At 46.3% G+C, this 19,003-nt stretch overlaps 1 protein-coding gene across 3 annotated transcripts in view; it reads right to left on the reverse strand.

Annotated features, from left to right (window-relative positions):
- Positions 1-1,573: 1,573 nt before the first annotated feature.
- The window catches only part of ERGIC3 (ERGIC and golgi 3), a 35,923-nt gene continuing 18,493 nt past the window's right edge, over positions 1,574-19,003 (reverse strand). For all 3 annotated transcript variants that reach the window (XM_075012165.1, XM_075012163.1, XM_075012166.1), the window contains 6 exons: positions 15,155-15,186; positions 14,627-14,723; positions 12,418-12,482; positions 4,474-4,610; positions 2,929-2,984; positions 1,574-2,006 (listed from right to left, as the gene is read on the reverse strand). In XM_075012165.1, the coding sequence (XP_074868266.1) occupies positions 1,927-2,006; positions 2,929-2,984; positions 4,474-4,610; positions 12,418-12,482; positions 14,627-14,723; positions 15,155-15,186 (467 nt within the window). In that variant the 3' untranslated portion in view covers positions 1,574-1,926. The remainder of the gene's footprint in view (positions 2,007-2,928; positions 2,985-4,473; positions 4,611-12,417; positions 12,483-14,626; positions 14,724-15,154; positions 15,187-19,003) is intronic.

Consider the following 19,003-nt stretch of genomic DNA (forward strand, 5'->3'; position numbering starts at 1 on the left):
ATGTAAGACCAGTTGTTCACATAGCACCTTTGTAGATGGTGTTGCAAGGCATTAGTGCCAGATGCGCTGAACGTCTGTAGTTCCCTTTGTGCTTCTGCCACCATTCTGCCTTACACATAGCCCTTCTGGTCCTTAGGACCAGGTGCCCTGGAGGTGCCATCTCAGACTCTCAGGGCCCTTGGCATGTGAAAGAGAAAACTTCCTGCCTTTTCGGATCCACTTGAGGGCACAGATACCTGCATAAGTGGCGCCTGCGCCTTAGAGTAATTTCATTACAGAACTTGACTGAGAATGCGTTGAAAAAAATTTTCACAGTGTAAATATATGTAATTAAAAAACGTGAGCCCTGTACACTTTCTATTCTATGCTGTAACTAATCAATAGATTTGAAATGGTAGGAAAAGGTATTAAATCTCAGCTGGTACTTGCTTAGCAGTGAGTAAACCTGTGATTATATGCCATTTTTTTTTTTTTTTTTAAGTCTCGCAATTGTGTTTTTTTTTTTTAAACTCATTCAACACCCCCAGTTCTCAAGTGCAGGGTGTGCTTGTACATACCAACCATTGTCTCCTGTGCCACTATTTGCTATCAGGGCAATTGCTACTGTATGTTAATTAAACTTTTGCTTGTTTACACTCCAAGCACTTTAAGTGCTGTGTATTAAGCTGGGCAGTCCCCTGCTAAGTGGCAAGGTGGTGTGCACGCATGCTGGTTCCTTGGACACTGACTGTGACTACTGCACTAAGTGTCCAGTGCCAGGGGCTGGGCACTCCAGTGGATGCTCAGATGCTGAAGGTCTGTTGCTAACTTCAGTGACAAAAGTGGCCTGCTGACAGTTCCAGGGAAGGGCCTTGTGGAGCCTAGGAGCTGACCCATAGCAGGCACAGATGAGGCTTCTTCACACTTTGGACAGGTGGTAGCAAAAGGCCTCACAACCCCCAGTACCTCCACCTTGACATACACAGTTATAATTCCAGTTTGCCCATGCTTACACCTGGATCCCTATTTAACGTTGCTTTCCAACAGTTCTCAGTTTGGTAACATTTGCTAGCTCTGTTAACATGCAGTTTGGGCAATCGCTCATATGAATGGTAAGAACAGACCCAGGGTGTCTCCTTGCCTGCCTGCTTTGCCACTCATCATTAGCTTTGTGCTCCTGCACAGTTTTCAGTTCACAAATCACCATCGGATCAAAGTCAATCAATCAAGTTTAATAAATTAATTGAGTTACACTGAGTCACTCTACCAAATGGTTCACTAAAACCACAGATGATGTATTTTATTACAAAAAGGTTAAGGGTACAGGGAGTGAAAATACATCCAATTAAAAAAGTTGAAGAAACATTTTTAAAACAGCCAAGACCGGTCTCTTGATAGCACAGATCACTTTTCTTGCACTGAAAGGGCAGTTTTGAGCTGCCCCATGGCAGAGATTTACACCTTGTTTACCAGAACTTACACCTTATTACCTGAGAGATTCTGCATGGCAAGACAAGATGGGCCAGCCTACTCTGACCAACGTCTGATATTGTATTCTGGGAACGCATTTAAGCATTCTGAACATAGGAGGGGGTTGCCAGAAAGTTTATTTAATGACAAGTTTAATGCATGCAGCACTTCATCATAGGATGCTGCTTCTCCTGCAACAGCCTTCGGGTTCACTCAACAGTGATGGGCATGAAAGGCTGCCCTTGGCAGAGTCTGCTTCACCTGGCAAGACGGCTAATGAAAAACCCTCAGGGGAACATGAGCTGAGGTGTCCCATCCACAGATCAATGCCACAAAACATGACAAGACAGAGATGAAAGGGTGGGTGGGGCTGTCTGGCAATCCCAGATATCTTCTCTGCATACTCAGGGGCTCACTTATGTCTTGAAAGTTTTTTAGCTCCTCTCTGCATTCTTCATTGCTCCAGCAATTCCAAGTCTATGTTGTTTTTCCAAGCTCGATTTTCTTTTGAATGGCACGAGCAGAGTGATAGATCAAGGAGTCAATGAGACCTGCCACTGAAAGCAGAAAAGAGAAGGATCAACCCGATCATTCCACAAAGCAGAGAAGAAAATGCTTTTTCATGGGGCATACATACAGATCCCTTCCTTGGGGACAGAATTCCAGCTCCACAGTATAGAGAACAGGGGCTCCCTGAGGAACCTATGAAAACTCATTACCTAATAAATAAATCTTAGTATTTTAAGGTGCTACAGGACTGCTTGTTATTTTTGAAGCTCCCTGGAAGAGAGGGCAGACTCTGACCTTCTCCAATCCAGACAAGACACAGACCCGATTCACATCAGGACAGCTATCACTCTGTCCAGGACAGATCACACATGCACTGAACAACAGAACAATACCCAAAAGAAGAGAGATGAAACCCCGCCTCTCAGAACTTAAAACAGCCAGGATTCCAAAGCACAAAGACAAATCCTCATTCTTCAGCAGATGGGCTCCTAGCCTGGGGTGTTTTATTGTGCGTATTTATTTTCAAACCTTTCTGCATATCCTCAAAACCCTAACCACTCTGCTTCGAGCAAAACCAAGATGTGCTTGTTAAAGGAACTGCGTCTGGAAAGATTTTCTCTAAGCCAGGTACATACTCAAATGTATAGTAACAACAGAGATTTCGTAATATTTCTTCAACTCTACCACTGTTTCCAAGGGAAATTCCTTGTAAAATCAGCTTTGTTTCATACTGCCACTTATGCTGAAATCAGCCATTATTGTACTTACTTGGCGACCTCAGCCTCTGTAAGTAACTGAACTTTCATTTTCATGATTATGTATAGCTCCAGAGGGTGTGCAGCACCTCAGGGAAGCCACAGAAACCCCTAATCTTTTGGCAAAGGAGCTTGAATCCACATTTCAGATTGTGCAGAAGCAGGGTGACAAGCTTGCACATTTTAGAAACAATGAAACAAGCAGCTCTGGTACCTGTAAATACTCCTCCAACAATGGCACAGACTCCTGTGAGGAAGTGTGTAAAGGGCCTGGAGAGAGGGAAAAAGGTTGAATAATATCCACATGCTCAGGCACCATGATGATACAGCAATACCTGTCCTAGACACATCATCTGCAAATTATAAACATGGAGCTTACACAAAACAAACAGGAAGAGTCTGAAGGGGAAGAAAAATGAAATCCTGAAATTTAGTCAGTCCAGACCAGATTCTGTCATCGCTGATCAGGCCTGCAGCCAATTAAGGCCTGCTGGGCTACATTAAAAGGCTTTCCCTCAGGTAAGGAGCTGGGAGAAGCTGAGTGAAGGAGTGAGGGGAGGAAGTGTGTTGCTGGAGAGCTAAGGATAGAGCGCTGGGGCTGAAGTGGGGGAGATTCACTCAGGTACAGGGAGAAGGAGCATTTGGGGGAGTGACCCTGGGACAAGGCTGCTGTCTTGGGACTAGGGGAAACTCCCTGGCAGTTGCCACTCTCTGGGGTCCCTGGGCAGGAAACCCTGAGCAGTGGGCAGGCCTGGGTATCCACCCCTCCTCCCAACACCACAGAAAGTCTGCTCCTGTAAACTGGGGGCCAGGATTACGGAGGAGTTTCACCCCAACCCTGGGGCTGTGCCAGTGATGAGGATGGCTCAGCAGGCTGTGACTCTGGCCTTTAGAAAAGGATAAGAAACAGCATGGAACGTCACTGCGAGCCTCTGAGGCAGACAATCACTGTCTAGAAGTGCGGGGCCTATGGGGTCTGGCTGGAGCTTTGCCACACGTGTAACTACAATGCCATCCCCAAGAGAACTGCCTGTAATAAAATACATGGAAACCTCTCGGAGACACCACCACAACACACGGATTGCTTATACACTGCACGTTACTGGCACTACAGGATGAACCTCTCTAGTCCAGCACCCTCAGGAACTGAGCAGTCCTAGACCAGGGATTTTGCCAGACCAGGGAGGTCAGTGCCCTCAGAGCTCCCCTCCAGGCTGACAGTCCCAGCCACTTTCCAGTTCCCCAGTCTGGGGCACTGGCTTCCAGTTCCCAGGCCCATCTGCAGGTGCCAGCTCCTCTCTAGTCCCAGCTGTGGTTTCCTTGTCCCAGCCCCACCACTTCCCAGCTGACTCCCTGCCATGGCCAGCCACTCCCCACCTGCTCCTACCTTTTGGCCAGCTTCCCAGCTGCCGCAGCCCTGCAGTCAGCCTCACAGCTCTCCAGCTGGCTTCCTGGCCCCAGCCACTGTGACCCCATCAGCTTCTCCTTCCCAGCCTACTGCCTGTGGCTCCCCAGCTGCTGCTGGTCCCCATGTGGCTGCCTGCTGCCAGAATCCAAGCTGGCCCCCACTCCCAGGGGTCTCTCATTCAGCACGATAGGTGGTCCTGCCAGACCAGAGAGTCCCAGATTTCAGAAGATCAGTCTCTATAGGCCCTATAAGAAAATCTTGGGGATCTGGAGAGGTTCAGGTTATACAAGAACTGGCTGTACAGATACCTTCTAAGCAGGGTGAATGCGGTGAGCAGACACATGCCCTTACCTGTGTTTCTCTGTCAGTTTCACCATCATGGGAGAAAGCTCATACAGCACAAATACACCAGGGAGGCCCTGATCTCCAATCAAACCGTTGGCTATTTTCTCATGCCGTGTAACTGAAAACTGGTTAGTCCTCACCACCTGCCAGGAAACACATGAGAAAAATCTTGTTTCATTAACAAAGTAACTAAAAAGACAGTGGTGTGGGCTGCACTTTGGAGCCCCTGCTGAAGGCCCCCTGCCCCAAGGGCATGCCAGGAGAGGCATTCCCACCCTACCCTGTCTTCATTTAAGACGACACCCACAATGGATTCTGGAGACCTGAGAGCTGAGTGTGAAAATGAACTGTACACAAGCCCCAAGTGCTCTGCAATTTCTGGTCCCTGATGGTGGTGATAATGGGAAGGTACACAAGTTTGCACCACTCCCAGCCACAGTTCCAGCACTGCTCAGCCCCTTTCAGCTACAAGCTTTGCCTAAGGAGGTTTCCTACCTACGCTTAGTTGCCAGAGACTTCAGCCTCTTGGTTCAAAGACTAATATTCTGTTATTTCAAAAGTTCAGGCCTCTTGAATTCCCCCAGTTCATGGATAAATAAGGGGTTCTCTCACCTTCTTTTTATAGTCCAGTAAACTTTTGAAATATATTCTTTGCAAGATAAGCCCAGGCAAAGGGGATAGCTCAGTGGTTTGAGCACTGGCCTGCTAAACACCCAGGGTTGTGTGCTCATTCCTTGAGGAGACCATTTAGGGGTCTGGGGCAAATAAATTAAAAGAAGAATTGTCAGGGATGGTGCTTGGTCCTACTGAGAGAGCAGGGGACTGGACACAATGACCTCTCAAGGTCCCTTCCAGCTCTGTGAGATATGTAAAGTCTCCCTCTCCTGCTAGGTGTAGATTCTACTCCCACTTATTAGCTTTGTTTACCTTCCATGTAAAATGTGCCTTGATTGTACATGACTGATGACAGGGCTACCCAGACAAGCAAATACCCGCTGCTTTACCCAGGGCAGACAGAGCTTATGCGCTGTTCGCCACACATGCGTTTTCGAGTGGTTTGTACGCCTCCCATACACACACCAGACAGGTATTTCCAGGAGGCTGTGAGCCACCAGTTTGTAAAGGGCACCTTCGAGGTTCAAATTATGCCCCCGCTGTGTGAGGTACACTGAGTTTGTCAGGTCTGACAAGAGTAGGGAACCACCAGTGGGCCTCTGTTACAGCATTCAGTTGACACGTCTAATTTCTGGAACAGCTTCAATGCATGCACCAGAAGCAACACTGTTCCACAAACAAAAAAAGAATGTAATAAATTAGAAGGGGAAAGCCCATATAATAGGGATCAGCAAACTTTTCGAGGTAGAGTGCCAAAATCTGACCCATTGACCTCCGTGTGCAGCCTGGGTGCTGGTGATACCTTTCAGTCACCAACAGTCCCACCCACAACAGCTTCATCAATAAACAAAGATGCGGCGCATTACCGTTTAAGTGGTGGTTGGTAGCATTAGCTGGTCTTTTGTTAATCCACAGGCAACACGGCCCTCAAACAGGCTACCAGCTGCATAGAGGGAGGACAGACTTTGTCTGCTTTGTCTGCTCAGTGTATTCCACCCCCATTACTCCTCCCTGCGTCCCAGTTGCTGGCATTTTTATTCTGATGATCCTTTGGCTCCCTAATCCCAAAAGTTCCTTCAGCCTTTGGAGGACATGGAAAAACACGGCATCTGTGGTGGATCTTTCTGAACAGAGCCACGACATCCTTGCTTCAGAACACCAGCGTTTCAAAGTATCACTGCTCTCTCAAGGCCTCTGTTCCTTTTCTGGTGCACTTTGTAGACCACCAAACTCTTTAGTTACTTTCCTTGTGATCACTCTCTGTCATGATCTATCAGGGATGAAAGACTGCAGAGGAACCCGTGACTAATTCCTACAGGGTAGACGTCTGTCTGCCATGTGGATATTTTTGAAAGCAGAGAGGTCAGACATGCTGGATGGGATGTTTGCAGAATGCAGCCTATGCACTGAACCATTCTGAGACAGATTTCCAATAGCTTCTCAGCCAATGCAGTAAGTTCAGCCTAAGACCAGACTGCAGAGCTTCAAAAGCAGAAATCTCACCACTAACTTTGCCTCAGCCTCCCTTTTAGTCCCAGGGACAGATCTTCACTGAAGTTCCATTTTTCCACCCAAACCAGGGAAGAAGGCTACAAGATGATTGCCCATCGCTCTCCAGTGCTCAGCGTTTGAGTTGGTTGTATTAGGGTCCCACTAACGGATGGGCCCTAACACCACCGGGCCCTAAAGCAGTGTTTCCCAAAGCATGGTACACAAAAGGATTTCAAGGGGCACACAGCAGAAAATAAATTAGTAAACATCAGGAGATAAGCACTGGGATGGCCCTGGGAGAGGGTGGACACTGATAAGGCTGAAGTCCCAAAAGGGGCATATGGATGTTTTAAGTTTAGGAAACACTGGTCTAGAACATTGACAGGAGACAGCTGTTCTCTGGCCCATCAATGCACAAGCCCCTCTAGGAGAGGGGAGGTGATATCACCTCTATGTATAGCACTATTTAAAATATTGCTTGAATCTGATTCTAGGGGAAATGACTTCAAAAAGGATCTTGACCAATTGCAGAAAATTCAGAGAAAAGCAATAAGAGTGATTCAAGGTCTGGAAAACTCACAGTGAGAGGTGCAAGAAGTTCATTTTCTTTAGTTTATAAAGGGTAATTTAAACAGGATATAGAAGTGCAGTAAGGGGAATTAACCACTGCAAAAACTTATCAAGGGGTGTGGCAGATTGCCCATCAATTGCAGTCCTTAAATCAAGATTAAATATCTTTCTAAAAGAAATAAACATCTAGATCAGCTATAGGTTATAGGTAGGATGTATGAATCATGGGGCTGAAATTCTATGATCTCTGCTATGCAGGAGGTCAGATTGTACTGAAGAGAATCTGATCATTCCTGCCAAAAGAAGCCACTGAGTCTGAATGAAACAGGGAGGGGGATTACTCCACATACTTCCTAACAGTCGGACAAAAGGGCACCAGTCAGTCTACCTTAGATTACAGGGACCAGAACAAAGGATCCATTCAGGATGACCATCCTGAGAGCCATCATGCCTCTTCTGGAAGAATGCTGTGCAATGCAAAGTGCTCCACTTAGGAAGGAACAATCAGTGTCACACATACAGAATGGGAAAGGACTGCCTAGGAATGAGTACAGCAGAAAGGGATCTAGGGGTTATAGTGGACCACAAGCTAAATATGAGTCAACAGCGTGATGCTGTTGCAAAAAAAGCAAACATGATTCTAGGATGCATTAACAGGTGTGTTGTGAACAAGACACGAGAAGTCATTCTCCCGCTCTGCTCTGCGCTGGTTAGGCCTCAGCTGGAGTATTGTGTCCAGTTCTGGGCACTGCAGTTCAGGAAGGATGTGGAGAAATTGGAGAGGGTCCAGAGGAGAGCAACGAGAATGATCAAAGGTCTAGAGAACATGACCTATGAAGAAAGGCTGAAAGAACTGGGCTTGTTTAGTTTGGATAAGAGAAGATTGAGGGGGGACACGATAGCAGTTTTCAGGTATCTAAAAGGGTGTCATAAGGCAGAGGGAGGGAACTTGTTCTTCCTTGCCTCTGAGGATAGAACAAGAGGCAATGGACTTAAATTGCAGCAGGGGAGGTTCAGGTTGGACATTAGGAAAAAGTTCCTAACTGTCAGGGTGATCAAACACTGGAACGAATTGCCAAGGGAGGTGGTAGAATCTCCATCACTGGAGATATTTAAGAAGAGGTTAGATAGATGGCTTTCAGGGATGGTCTCGAAAGTGCTTGTTCCTGCCATGAGGGCAGGGGGCTGGACTCGATGGCCTCTTGAGGTCCCTTCCAGTCCTATTTTTCTATGATTCATTCTGGAGCTTGCAGATGCTTCCATGTGCACAAGGGTATTTCCAAGCACCAGAGGGTCTCTGATTTATCATGTGGAAACACCTTTATCACACTCATTTCTGGCCTTTGGGGAGGACATTGGCACAACATGTTTTCATGAAAGGTTCCATGTTACCCATAGAAACTCAGAGTGCAACTGTTCCGCTACTTGGATAACTGGCTGATCAATGACAGGACCCTGGAAGAAGGTGGAAGATCAATCCATGTTCACCCCGCAGGATGCTAGATTGATCAGTACTCATGATAATGTTCCCGATTCCTGGCTTCTCCCAAGCAGACGCCAGGGTCATGTAGAAGGGCTGATGAAAGTCACTGAACTCAAAAGCCTATCCGTGCCATGACATGATCCTGGCTACTGTTGGCTGGGCACAAAGGGCGTATGAAAGCCAGTAAGAGACAGCCTGGACCATGCTGCTACTACTTGGTTTCACGGGTGCACCTGTATCAATGGAACTTATCCATGGTAAGATCCCAGCAGAAGCAGGCTTCCCAGGGACTCTCATATCACACCTGAGAAACAACCTCTCTGGCTTGGTGGCAGTCCAGCAACAATATGATACTGAAAGAGATTTCCATATTTCTCCCACTGCACCTGTAAGGATCATAGGTATGCCCCACTTGAGTAGGGAGCGCATGCAAGGCCACTCTCCCCTGGGCCTTAAACTCTCCAAAAACAGCTGAACATACGGGACCTATACACTCAAAGGACCTCCGGATACCTGGTATCCCAGTGAGTGAACCTCATTCAGAGAGGCATTCTAATTGCTGTATTTTTCCATAACCAAGTAAAAAGGCAAGACGTGGCACCTCTTGTGTGAGGAAACCTATGAGTGTAGGGGTGGCCTGGCCCGGCCCCTCCAAGATCTCACTGGTCACACAGCAGAAGAGAATACGACTACAGACTACTAGAGCAGATCTGAGACTGACCCTTATGAGGACTCAAACTTCCAGTGGAGAACAGCAGAATTAGATTGTTCAGTGAATGATGAACAAGTTCCCAGACTCCTGATCCTAGTACTTAGAAAAGAGCACACTGACAAAAGATGAACCAGCAATGGGATACTGCTGTACTGTTGCAAAAACAAAGAGAGAAAATGCAGTTTTGGGTTGCATTAACAGAGGCTTTGCATGCAGGTCACAAGAGATGATAGTACTCAGTGCTGCTTAGGAGTTGCTGGAGTCTCCAATTTTGGTCACTGTTGTGAGAAATTACATGGGAAAAGTAGTGAGGATCCAGAAATAACCAACAAAAGGGATCCAAAGGATGGAATACAAGTCATATGAGCAAAGGCTGAAGGAATTATGTTTAGTTTGGACAGACAGAAAAAAAAAAAAAAAAGCAAGCAGTCCTGTAGCAAAATAATTTATTAGGTGTGAGCTTTTGTGGGGGCAGACCCACTTCTTCAGATCTGGAGACAGTGCCATACTGGAAATATAACCCAAATATTTCCAGTACACCACTCTCTCCAGATCTGAAGAAGTGGGTCTGCCCCACGAAAGCTCATGACCTAATAATTTTTATTTATTTTTTTAAGTTTTTGAAGTGCTACATCACTGCTTTTTTGTTTTGTTAAGATACAGACTAAACACAGGGACCTCTCTGTGACTAGTTTGGAAAAGAGGAGATTAAGGGGGCATATGTTAGCTGCCTTCAAATACTCGAAAGGTTGCCATAAAGTAGAAAAGTTGTTCTCTCTTGGTACAGACGGCAGGATAAGTGACAATGGATCATACTACAGCAATGCATATTTACATAAAGTTTCAGGAAAAACTTCCTAACTATAAGAACAGTAAGACTGGAAGAGATTGTCTAGGGAGGTTGTGGAATCCTTCAATGAAAGTCTTCAGAGGCAGGCTGGCTAGCCATCTGTCTTGGATGGTTTAGAGGCAACAAACCCTGCACCTTGGCAGGGGTTAGACTTGGTGACCCTTGTGGTCCCTTCCAGCCCTCTGGTTCTGTGTTCTTTTTTATTCACTGAAACAAAGAATGTGGCCTCAGATGATTTGTCAGAATCAGGACACCTGACTCTTTGAGCTGAGGAGCCCTCTGCCTGATTGTGGAGACCTTTGACACGGTGCCTTTGTGCACATTGAGTATTCTACACACGCAATCTTTTTATCTCCTCTAATCACTTACCTGCTAATTCTGGTTCTCAGAAGACAGCTCCTCGCAGTTTGGAGGGGATGTTTTCTGAGGCGCTCTTCATATTTACATCTGTGCATTCATTGTTCTACCTTGGAAGCGTTATCATAGAATCACAGAACAACAGAACTGGAAGAGACCTAAAAAAGCCATCAAGTCCAGCCCCCTGCCCTAGGCAGGGCCAAACCCATCAGATCAGCCCAGCCAAGACTTTGTCGAGGCGAGACAAACACCTCCAGGGATGCAGACTCCACTACTTCCCTGGGTAGACCATTTCAGTGCTTCACCACCCTCCTAATGAAGAAGTTTTTCCGAATGTTCAACCTGGACCTTCCCAACCACAACTTGAGACCATTGTTCTGTGTTCTGCCATCCATGACCACTGTGAACAGCCTCTCTCCAGCCTCTTTGCAGCCTCCCTTCAGTAAACTGAAGGCTGTTATCAAGTCCTCCCTCAGTCTTCTCTTCTGCAAACTAAACAGTCCCAATTCCCTCAACCTTTCTTCATAGGTCATATGCTCCAGACCCCTAAGTATATTGGTTGCTCTCCGCTGGACCCTCTCCAGTGTGTCCACATCCTTCCTGTAATTGGGGGCCCAGAACTGGACACAGTACTCCAGATGTGGTGTCACCAAAGCCGAATAAAGAGGAATAATCAATCCTCTGGATCTACTGGCAACGCTCCTCTTGATGCAACCTAATATGCCATTAACCTTCTTGGCTACAATGGCACACTGTTGACTCATGTCCAGCTTCTCGGCCACTACAACTCCCAGGTCCTTTTCTGCAGAACTACTACTGAGCCAGTCTGACCCCAGCCTGTAACAATGCTTGGGATTCTTCCGGCCCAAGTGCAGGACTCTGCACTTGTCCTTATTTAACCTCAGATTTTTTGTGGCCCCGTCTTCCAACTTGTCTAAGTCACTCTGGACCCTATCCCTACCCTCCAGTGTATCTACCTCTCCCCCTCGCTTAGTGTCATCCGCACACTTGCTGAGGGTGCAATCCAACCCCTCATCCAGGTCATTGATAAATATGTTGAACAGAACAGGACTGAGAACTGAACCTTGGGGCACTCCACTAGAAACCGACCACCATCCCAACATCGAGCCATTGATCACTACCCGCTGGGCCCAACCTTCTAGCTAGTTCTCTATCCATCTTACCTTCCATTTATCCAATCCACATTCCTTTAACTTGCTGACAAGAATATTGTGGGAGATTGTGTCAAAAGCTTTGCTAAAGTCAAGATAAATCACATCCATTGATTTTCCCCTATCCACAGAGCCAGTTATCTCATCGTAGAAATTAATCAGATTGGTCAGGCATGACTTGCCCTTCGTGAATCCATGCTGACTATTCCTGATCACTCTCCCCTCCTCCAAGTGTCTCAAAATGACTTCCTTGAGGAGCCCATCCATGATTTTTCTAGGGACTGATGTAAGAGTGACCGGTCTATAGTTCTCTGGATCATCCTTCTTCCCTTTTTTAATCGTTAATCCTTTTGGTTCGGGGATTGGTTTGCTGTTCTTGGGTTGCCTTCACTTTCAGCTATTCAAGAACAGACTGGAAGGTGCCCAGAGAAGTATAAAACCACAAGTAGGTGGTGTGTCATTTGTGTTTCTCGCTGTCCCTGCTTAAGTAATGCAGAGTCAGAAAAAAGAGCACGTGTCCTGCAGCAAGCATTCCACTGATCACAGTTTGAAACAACACTACACATTCAAAGGTACGGGACCCCCTTAAAACAAAAGTAATGAAGCACAGAAAGTACATAAACACAAGTGTTTTGGGTTGGGCCTGCAGGAAGGGACCAGTGACTCTGATGTGTGTTCAGAGACAAAAATTGGTGCTTACCTCACCATCAACTTTCATATAGACTGTAGGGACCACTTTGACGAAGTACTGGAACATCATGGAAGCTAGCAGCAGAAGACAGAGACATTGTGAATAATCAGAAAAGACATTGCTGTGCCCATTCTGAACTTCACTGACCCTTATTCATGAGTCTTTCCTTTAAATGCTAATGCAATACTTCCCACAGCAACTACAGACAGTAGAAGAAACAGCTATCTCATTATGAACTACCTGGATGTGTTACAGGGCAGCAGAACTCTGACTGGCATTAATATTTGTGTAGTAACCACAGTGCATAAAATAGACACAAAAAACCATTGCCAGATCATGCTGTAGGGCCGTATCACACTTCTTAGCTATAGCTGAAGGTGGCAAGAGAAGCCTAAAGCTAAGTTAAAATATGCTGATCTTCTCTACATTCTTAGGAACTTGCCTACATGAGAGGAGACCTTGTGTCCCAGGTAATCACTCCATGTAGAGATCTGCTAGTTTAGGCAGATGGATGCATACGGGGGACATTATCCACAGAGGAAAGTGGCCATGGAACTTAGTTTGCAACATTGCACAGCTGCCACCCTTCCAGATACTATGCTCACTCTTACCTGGCATTTAGGGTGAGGGTTAGATTTAAAGATCTGGGAAGGGAACAGATCACTGAGGCCATGGTGAGGTAAACTGAATCTCTAAAGGGTGAAGAGAGTAGAGCACATGTTTCTTTTAAACATTTACAGGGCATATGTTAATTTTGGTGAAAGGCAGCAGAGGCTTGGTGCTTGAAACACAATACAAATAAATCTGCACCACTGTGCCATGACCATGGTCTGTTGCCATAGAGGGAATCTCAAGGAACATGGCCCTCCAGGGCAGGCCAGAGCTAATTTAGAAAATTCACCTTAGGAGCTAAAACTTTCCAAAGTTTGTCTCAGAGAGTGAATGGCCAAGTTCTCAGGAATCAAGAGGCCTGGAAGCAGCTATTCTGCAAGGAAGATGGGTGTTTCAGTCCTCCCCAAAACTTTTCGTCACGTGCTACATCAAACTGCACGTGGCTCCTGGTGGATTATAGGTGAGAATTTTTCCTTCTGCAAGGGCTGAAAAATAATAATCTATTACAGAGAATTCCACGAAGAACAGCCCTCTTTGAAAATGGTTGCCATAGCCCATTGCCCTGGATATGACTGAAGCTACACATTGCCCTTGGGTAACCATTTTGAAAAGGGACTTTATCTGCTTCCAGCTTGATGTGTCTCAGTGTCTCTTTTCACATTCTGACCTGTTGACAACCACCTGAGGACTTGCTTGTGCAGGAAATCTTTTTTTTGAATAATTCAAGATGAGAATTTAAACCAACAACAGCTTACAGGTCTAACGGCTGTGTGACCTCTCTATTTTGGTGTACAAATGTCTGTTTCAGTTTACTTTACGCTGCATGGGAAGGGGTTTACGCTAACTCAATGAATACAAGTGTCCAAATGAGGGGCTAGACTGGTAGGACTAGGATGGCGTCAACACTCCTTTGCAAACCAGGCCTAAGAGCTGTATCCTTTCACTGGAAGTTCCACTTGGGGAGCAGCACAAAGTGCTCACTGGTTTGGAAAAAGGCATTGTAACTGAGTCAGTGTATAACCTCAGTCACACTGGGAGCAATGGGAAATGGCAGTCATTTTGTAAGACAATTCTCTGTGTGTTTCTCCGACAGAGAAGATCAATTTTAATTTATCAAAAATAATGACAAAAATTACTACCATTGCTTCCTGCACCAGATTTACTCACTAAAGAGGGAAGGTGGCGGGGGGCACGCTGTGGACTGCATGTTTGCATATATGCGCACATGTGTGCAGGGCGTGCATAAGGGCTGTTGGAGGGAAGAGGAAACTCATGTGTCTCCATAAGCACAGAGGAACATGAGGAAATGCAAATGGCAGGAGGCCCTTGAAGGACAGGAGGAAGAGGACACGGGTGCTTTAAAGGGACATGTGCTAGACCAGAAAGAGATACTCATTTATGTGAGATTTGCAACTCCCGCAGGCGGCAGACAAAACAATGAATGAGCCGCTCTCAGGGAGAGCACAAACATCATTTTTGCTAGGATAGGAAGGGCTTGCCTGTCAGCCTGCCCCAGTTGCTCTAAATGTGCTGCTGTTTTTAGGCTGCTCTGAAACATTTATTTGATGCAAAAGTTTTGAAGGGGAGACTTTCTTCTAGGCTGTACCTTGCAGTGCAGTAACATTTGTCCCATCCAATGGGTTGATGAGGCCTGGATAATCCCTCCCAAACGAGAGATGCTTGATATAGTGTGTCATATTGATCTGAAACAAAGAGTGAAGCATTCAAACAGCTTCATCATTTACCCAGGAGCAGGATGTTTGCAGAGTGTGTTTACTAAGAGACTAACAAACAACTTCCCATGAGAAATTGCAATGTTGATGTCCCATGAGCTACCAAGATGCAGGCACCTTCCCCCACCCTTCCACAGTGGAACTCTCTCTCTGGGAGAAGTTCTGAAGCAGAGGTGTGTCCTTTCTCCTGGTGCAGGAGAAAGTACCAATTCAGATGGAACTAGGAACAAAGTGGATTTCACAATCCCTCTCAAACAGCAAGTATATGGCTGTTAAGACTTATGACAAGGGGAAAAAGAAGGAGGGAGAAAAGCTAGAAATAAGAAGAGGAAAAGAGAAATCCAGTCTTTTAAAAAGAAAACTTCCTGCCATCTCTACATGCATGTTCTTGCAACACTTACGTTATCAAGCCCAAAGCTCTGTAAATCATGAACTGCAATAGAAAAAACAGCATGTTAAAATAGTCCTGACCCTAGATCCATGGACTTTTGTCTCAGAAGGGAGCACCCATCACATTTATTGCCATCGAAAGCATTGAGGAAAAAACCATGGCTTTCTTGTTTGCAGGGCACATGATAGGTAAAACAACACTGAAAGTCCCTTTCCCAATATTAACTAATTATCTCCAGGAGGAGGGGTAGAAGATTAACTGAACTAGGGGGGGATTTACTTAAATGACATGCCAGCCTTCAGACAGCAAATGTTTAGGGTTTTTAGGCTGGCTAGGAGACTTCCACTAGTGTCCATGCCCACGTGCTAAGCTCCAACTCTTAGCCTCACTTAGCTCCTCAGATGGCTACAGAATGTGAAGGCTGGATAACCGTCACACACATTCTACACCAGAGCAGAGCATCTGCTCACAGAACTGTAAAAGCCACCAAATGAAGCATCCAAACAGAATGTCACCTTCCCAGGCGTAGAGAACCTCCCATTTACCCTTCTCTGCTGCAGCCCAGAACCTACAGAGGGGGAAAATTTGAGGCTGTTTACTGTAACTGGACATTCTTTGACGTGTGTGGTCCCTCTCTGCACTCCATTTATGGGTTTGCATGCACACCATGACCCTGACTCTGGAAAATCTTACAAGCAATGTCCATTGGCCTAAACATGCTCAGTAGGATTCTCCATCCTTCTGACCAAGTGTATAAGCACCAGCATGGGTCAACACTTATCCAGTTCCTCCTCTTCCTGCAAATCCAACATGAGCCACAGCAGAGTGGATGGAGGGCAGGTGGAGTAATACAAATAGGGACTACCCATCTCAAAGAACCTCCAGTTACAGTAAGCCTCATACTCTGGCACCTCCAGAAGGGAGTGTACTAACCTGTAGTGCTCTAGGAGGCATTCCAAACCCACGCAGAGATCCCTTGAGAAGATACAGTGTGCCACATGATCTTTCTGCTTTAGTGATAAAAAGTCTTAGTGACTTTGTGACTGGTTTGGTTCTCTGCACATAGAGCACCAGGGCACACTGGGAGAGCCCTGCATCTGTGTCTGCAAAAATGAGCCACAGATAACTGCACTGACATACCCATAAGAATCCACACATTTGTAGGGTTCTAGATACAAAATTTGTATCCGCCTCTGCATCCAGAGCTGTGAAAATGAGCCACAAATATCCTCATTGACATCCACAGATGCAGATACTCAGAGACAAAGCAGGTGGGTATCTGTGGATTTGCAGGGCTCTACACATGAGACATCAAGGGCATGAAGTCTCTTCAGGAGAAGTATGGACTTCAAAAAAGGCAAGTAAGTGGGTATTTGGTTGATGTGGAATTCAGAAACTGAGGAAAAATTTGGGCTGTAAGTGAAGAAAAAACCCTTGTGAAAACACGTTACAAGGAAAGTCTGTCATGATGGCCCCTAGCTGGATGAGCAAAATGACAATCACCAAACAGGCAACCCTCAAGGCTGGGTGAGAGGTGCAGCATGTCACTAAGAGGTCAAACGTTGGCCAGATTCGTCTCAAGAGGAGGAAGTTAAGAGGTCCTTTGCAAGGGAGATTTGAGCAGTGGTGGGAAAGTCTCGATTAGATATGAAGTTGGATGGCTAAAAACAAAATATCCATCTGCCAGAAGAAGGCAGGCACTCACCACTGCAAGTTGCATGTTCCCCCAAGTCTTTAGGGACAAGAGATAATCTAAGGGCTTCTCTACACAGCCACTTTACTGCACTTTAACTTTCTTGCTCAGGGTGTGAAAAAACCCCACCCAACCACAGCAAGGTGGTTTACCTCTCCCAGCACTGGTGCCATGACCACACTACTGCAGCTCTGCTTTAAATTTGGCAGCATAGACAAAGATTAAGATTATTTAACTGGAGAGTCTTCACTGTGCTGTAACCAGGAAGAGCAAAGCCTCCGTTTGGACAGGCAGCAGGTTCCAGCTCAATCTTTCCTGCTTTGGGCAAGAACAGCCTGAAAAGGAGCTGAGCAGAAAGGTTCCACCCAAATGCCAGTCTGAAGGGTGCAGGGAGCCCTGCCTGGGGTGTTAGATTCTGCCCTCTCCCAAGTTAGAAGCTTTGGATAGGTGCAGATTAGGATGGGGTGGAGGTGGGGGAGGTAGAAACAGCAGTAGCACTGTTAACCTAAAGTTCCTGGGACAGGTGGGTGCTAGAAATAGGACAATGGCTCTGATGGAAGCAGAGGAACGGGAGGAAAGGCATGTCTGAAGTCGTTGGTCCAGGAAAAGAAGACATTGTTTTGGGAGTGACAGCTCTTAGCTCTCTGGAGCAATACGGAGAAGTTCTCTCCACGTGGGATGCAGAGATCCTACTGAGCTGTACCGTACCATGTGAACATTTGTCAGGACAGACTCAGGGATCTCCCACCAAGAGGCCCTTGGCTCAGACTGTCTGCTAAGGAGTCCTCAATACCTGGCAGGTAAGTGGCCTGGATTGGGATATGGTTTCTGAGTCTCCAGTTCCAATGCCTGACAGCCTCCAGGCAGAGTGAAGATGTCACTCCACTGCTCTGATTGGCCAGAATTCTGGCCAATGAGGTTCAGGGCTCCGCATCCCACAACCCAGATTCATGGGGAGGGGAGCCCCAGTTCATGGGAAAGCAGATCCAGGAAAGCCATGGTCCAGATTTGGGCTGTGTGTTCCCCACCACGAACTAAAGTATGAAAACTCTGCTCTTGCAGAGATGAACACAGCTTGGGAAGAATGCAAGTAAATATACCACCTAGAGCAAATGAAACAAACCACTTCACACAAAAAGTTTGGATGCAATCACAAAGTCACTTTGTCTTTGGCAAATTGTGTATAAGATGACACTGCCAGTCACACCTCATGGACTCTGCTTGCAGATGTTATTGCTACTAGGAACACAGTTTTCTAACACCCGAAGTGTACTACTAGCTACATACAACAAAAATAAAACTAACTTGTTGAGAGGTGGTGATGTTAAAAAAAAAAATAAAAAAAAAAAATAAATAAAAAAAATCACAGAGGTCTGACTCCAGCCACAGGTGGAAAGAAGAAAGTGAGGGAGAGTAAGCACGCCTCAGGTAGCTGGGAAAGGGCTATGGCCACAAACCATGAGCACCACTCCTCTCTGAGTAGAGCTAGGCGAATTCCTCTGGCTCTGGTATGGTGGATGTGCATGCACTGAAGTGAATACATAGCCTCATCCATGCATTCTGCAGACGCTTTAGTCAACAGTACTGAAGTGATGGCTATAGGCAGTGTTCCTCTAAGCTGAGTGCTTGGGCAGCCACTGAAGAGTCATTTAAATGCTGCCCAGCAGAGCACCCACAGTGACAACATGCACTTCTTGTGGTGCACACCCGCACATGCCTGGGTTCACACAGCAAAATTTACTCTGCTCCTGGATGGAAAAAAATTAGAGGGAACATTAGCTATGGGCTGTACGGGGCAGAATAGCCTGCGGCTGCCCCACCCATCCTGCCTTTACATCCTACTGGTCTTCACCATTGTAACCATCCCCATCCCCCCACTACTTCCCAGTTCGGTATCCCTTCACTTCTTCACTAGAAGGCGCAAGGGTGACTTATCCTTCCTGTTGGTTCCTCCACGATGTCTAGGATCCAGAAGGGAGAGCAGCCTTTCAAGAACTAAAAGGCTGGCTGCCACCAACACCAGGGCGCAGGGATCCATTTCTGTCATCCCATCTAAGGACAGCAATAAGATTCAACCCGAAAACCTGGCAAGAGACCTCCTGATGCTGCTTGTAAATAAGATTACTTCAAAACTAATGTAGAACCTCAGCAAAGCACTGTTTTTAT

This window comes from Carettochelys insculpta, chromosome 17 (genome assembly GCF_033958435.1).
Source record: "Carettochelys insculpta isolate YL-2023 chromosome 17, ASM3395843v1, whole genome shotgun sequence".
NCBI lineage: Eukaryota > Metazoa > Chordata > Testudines > Carettochelyidae > Carettochelys > Carettochelys insculpta.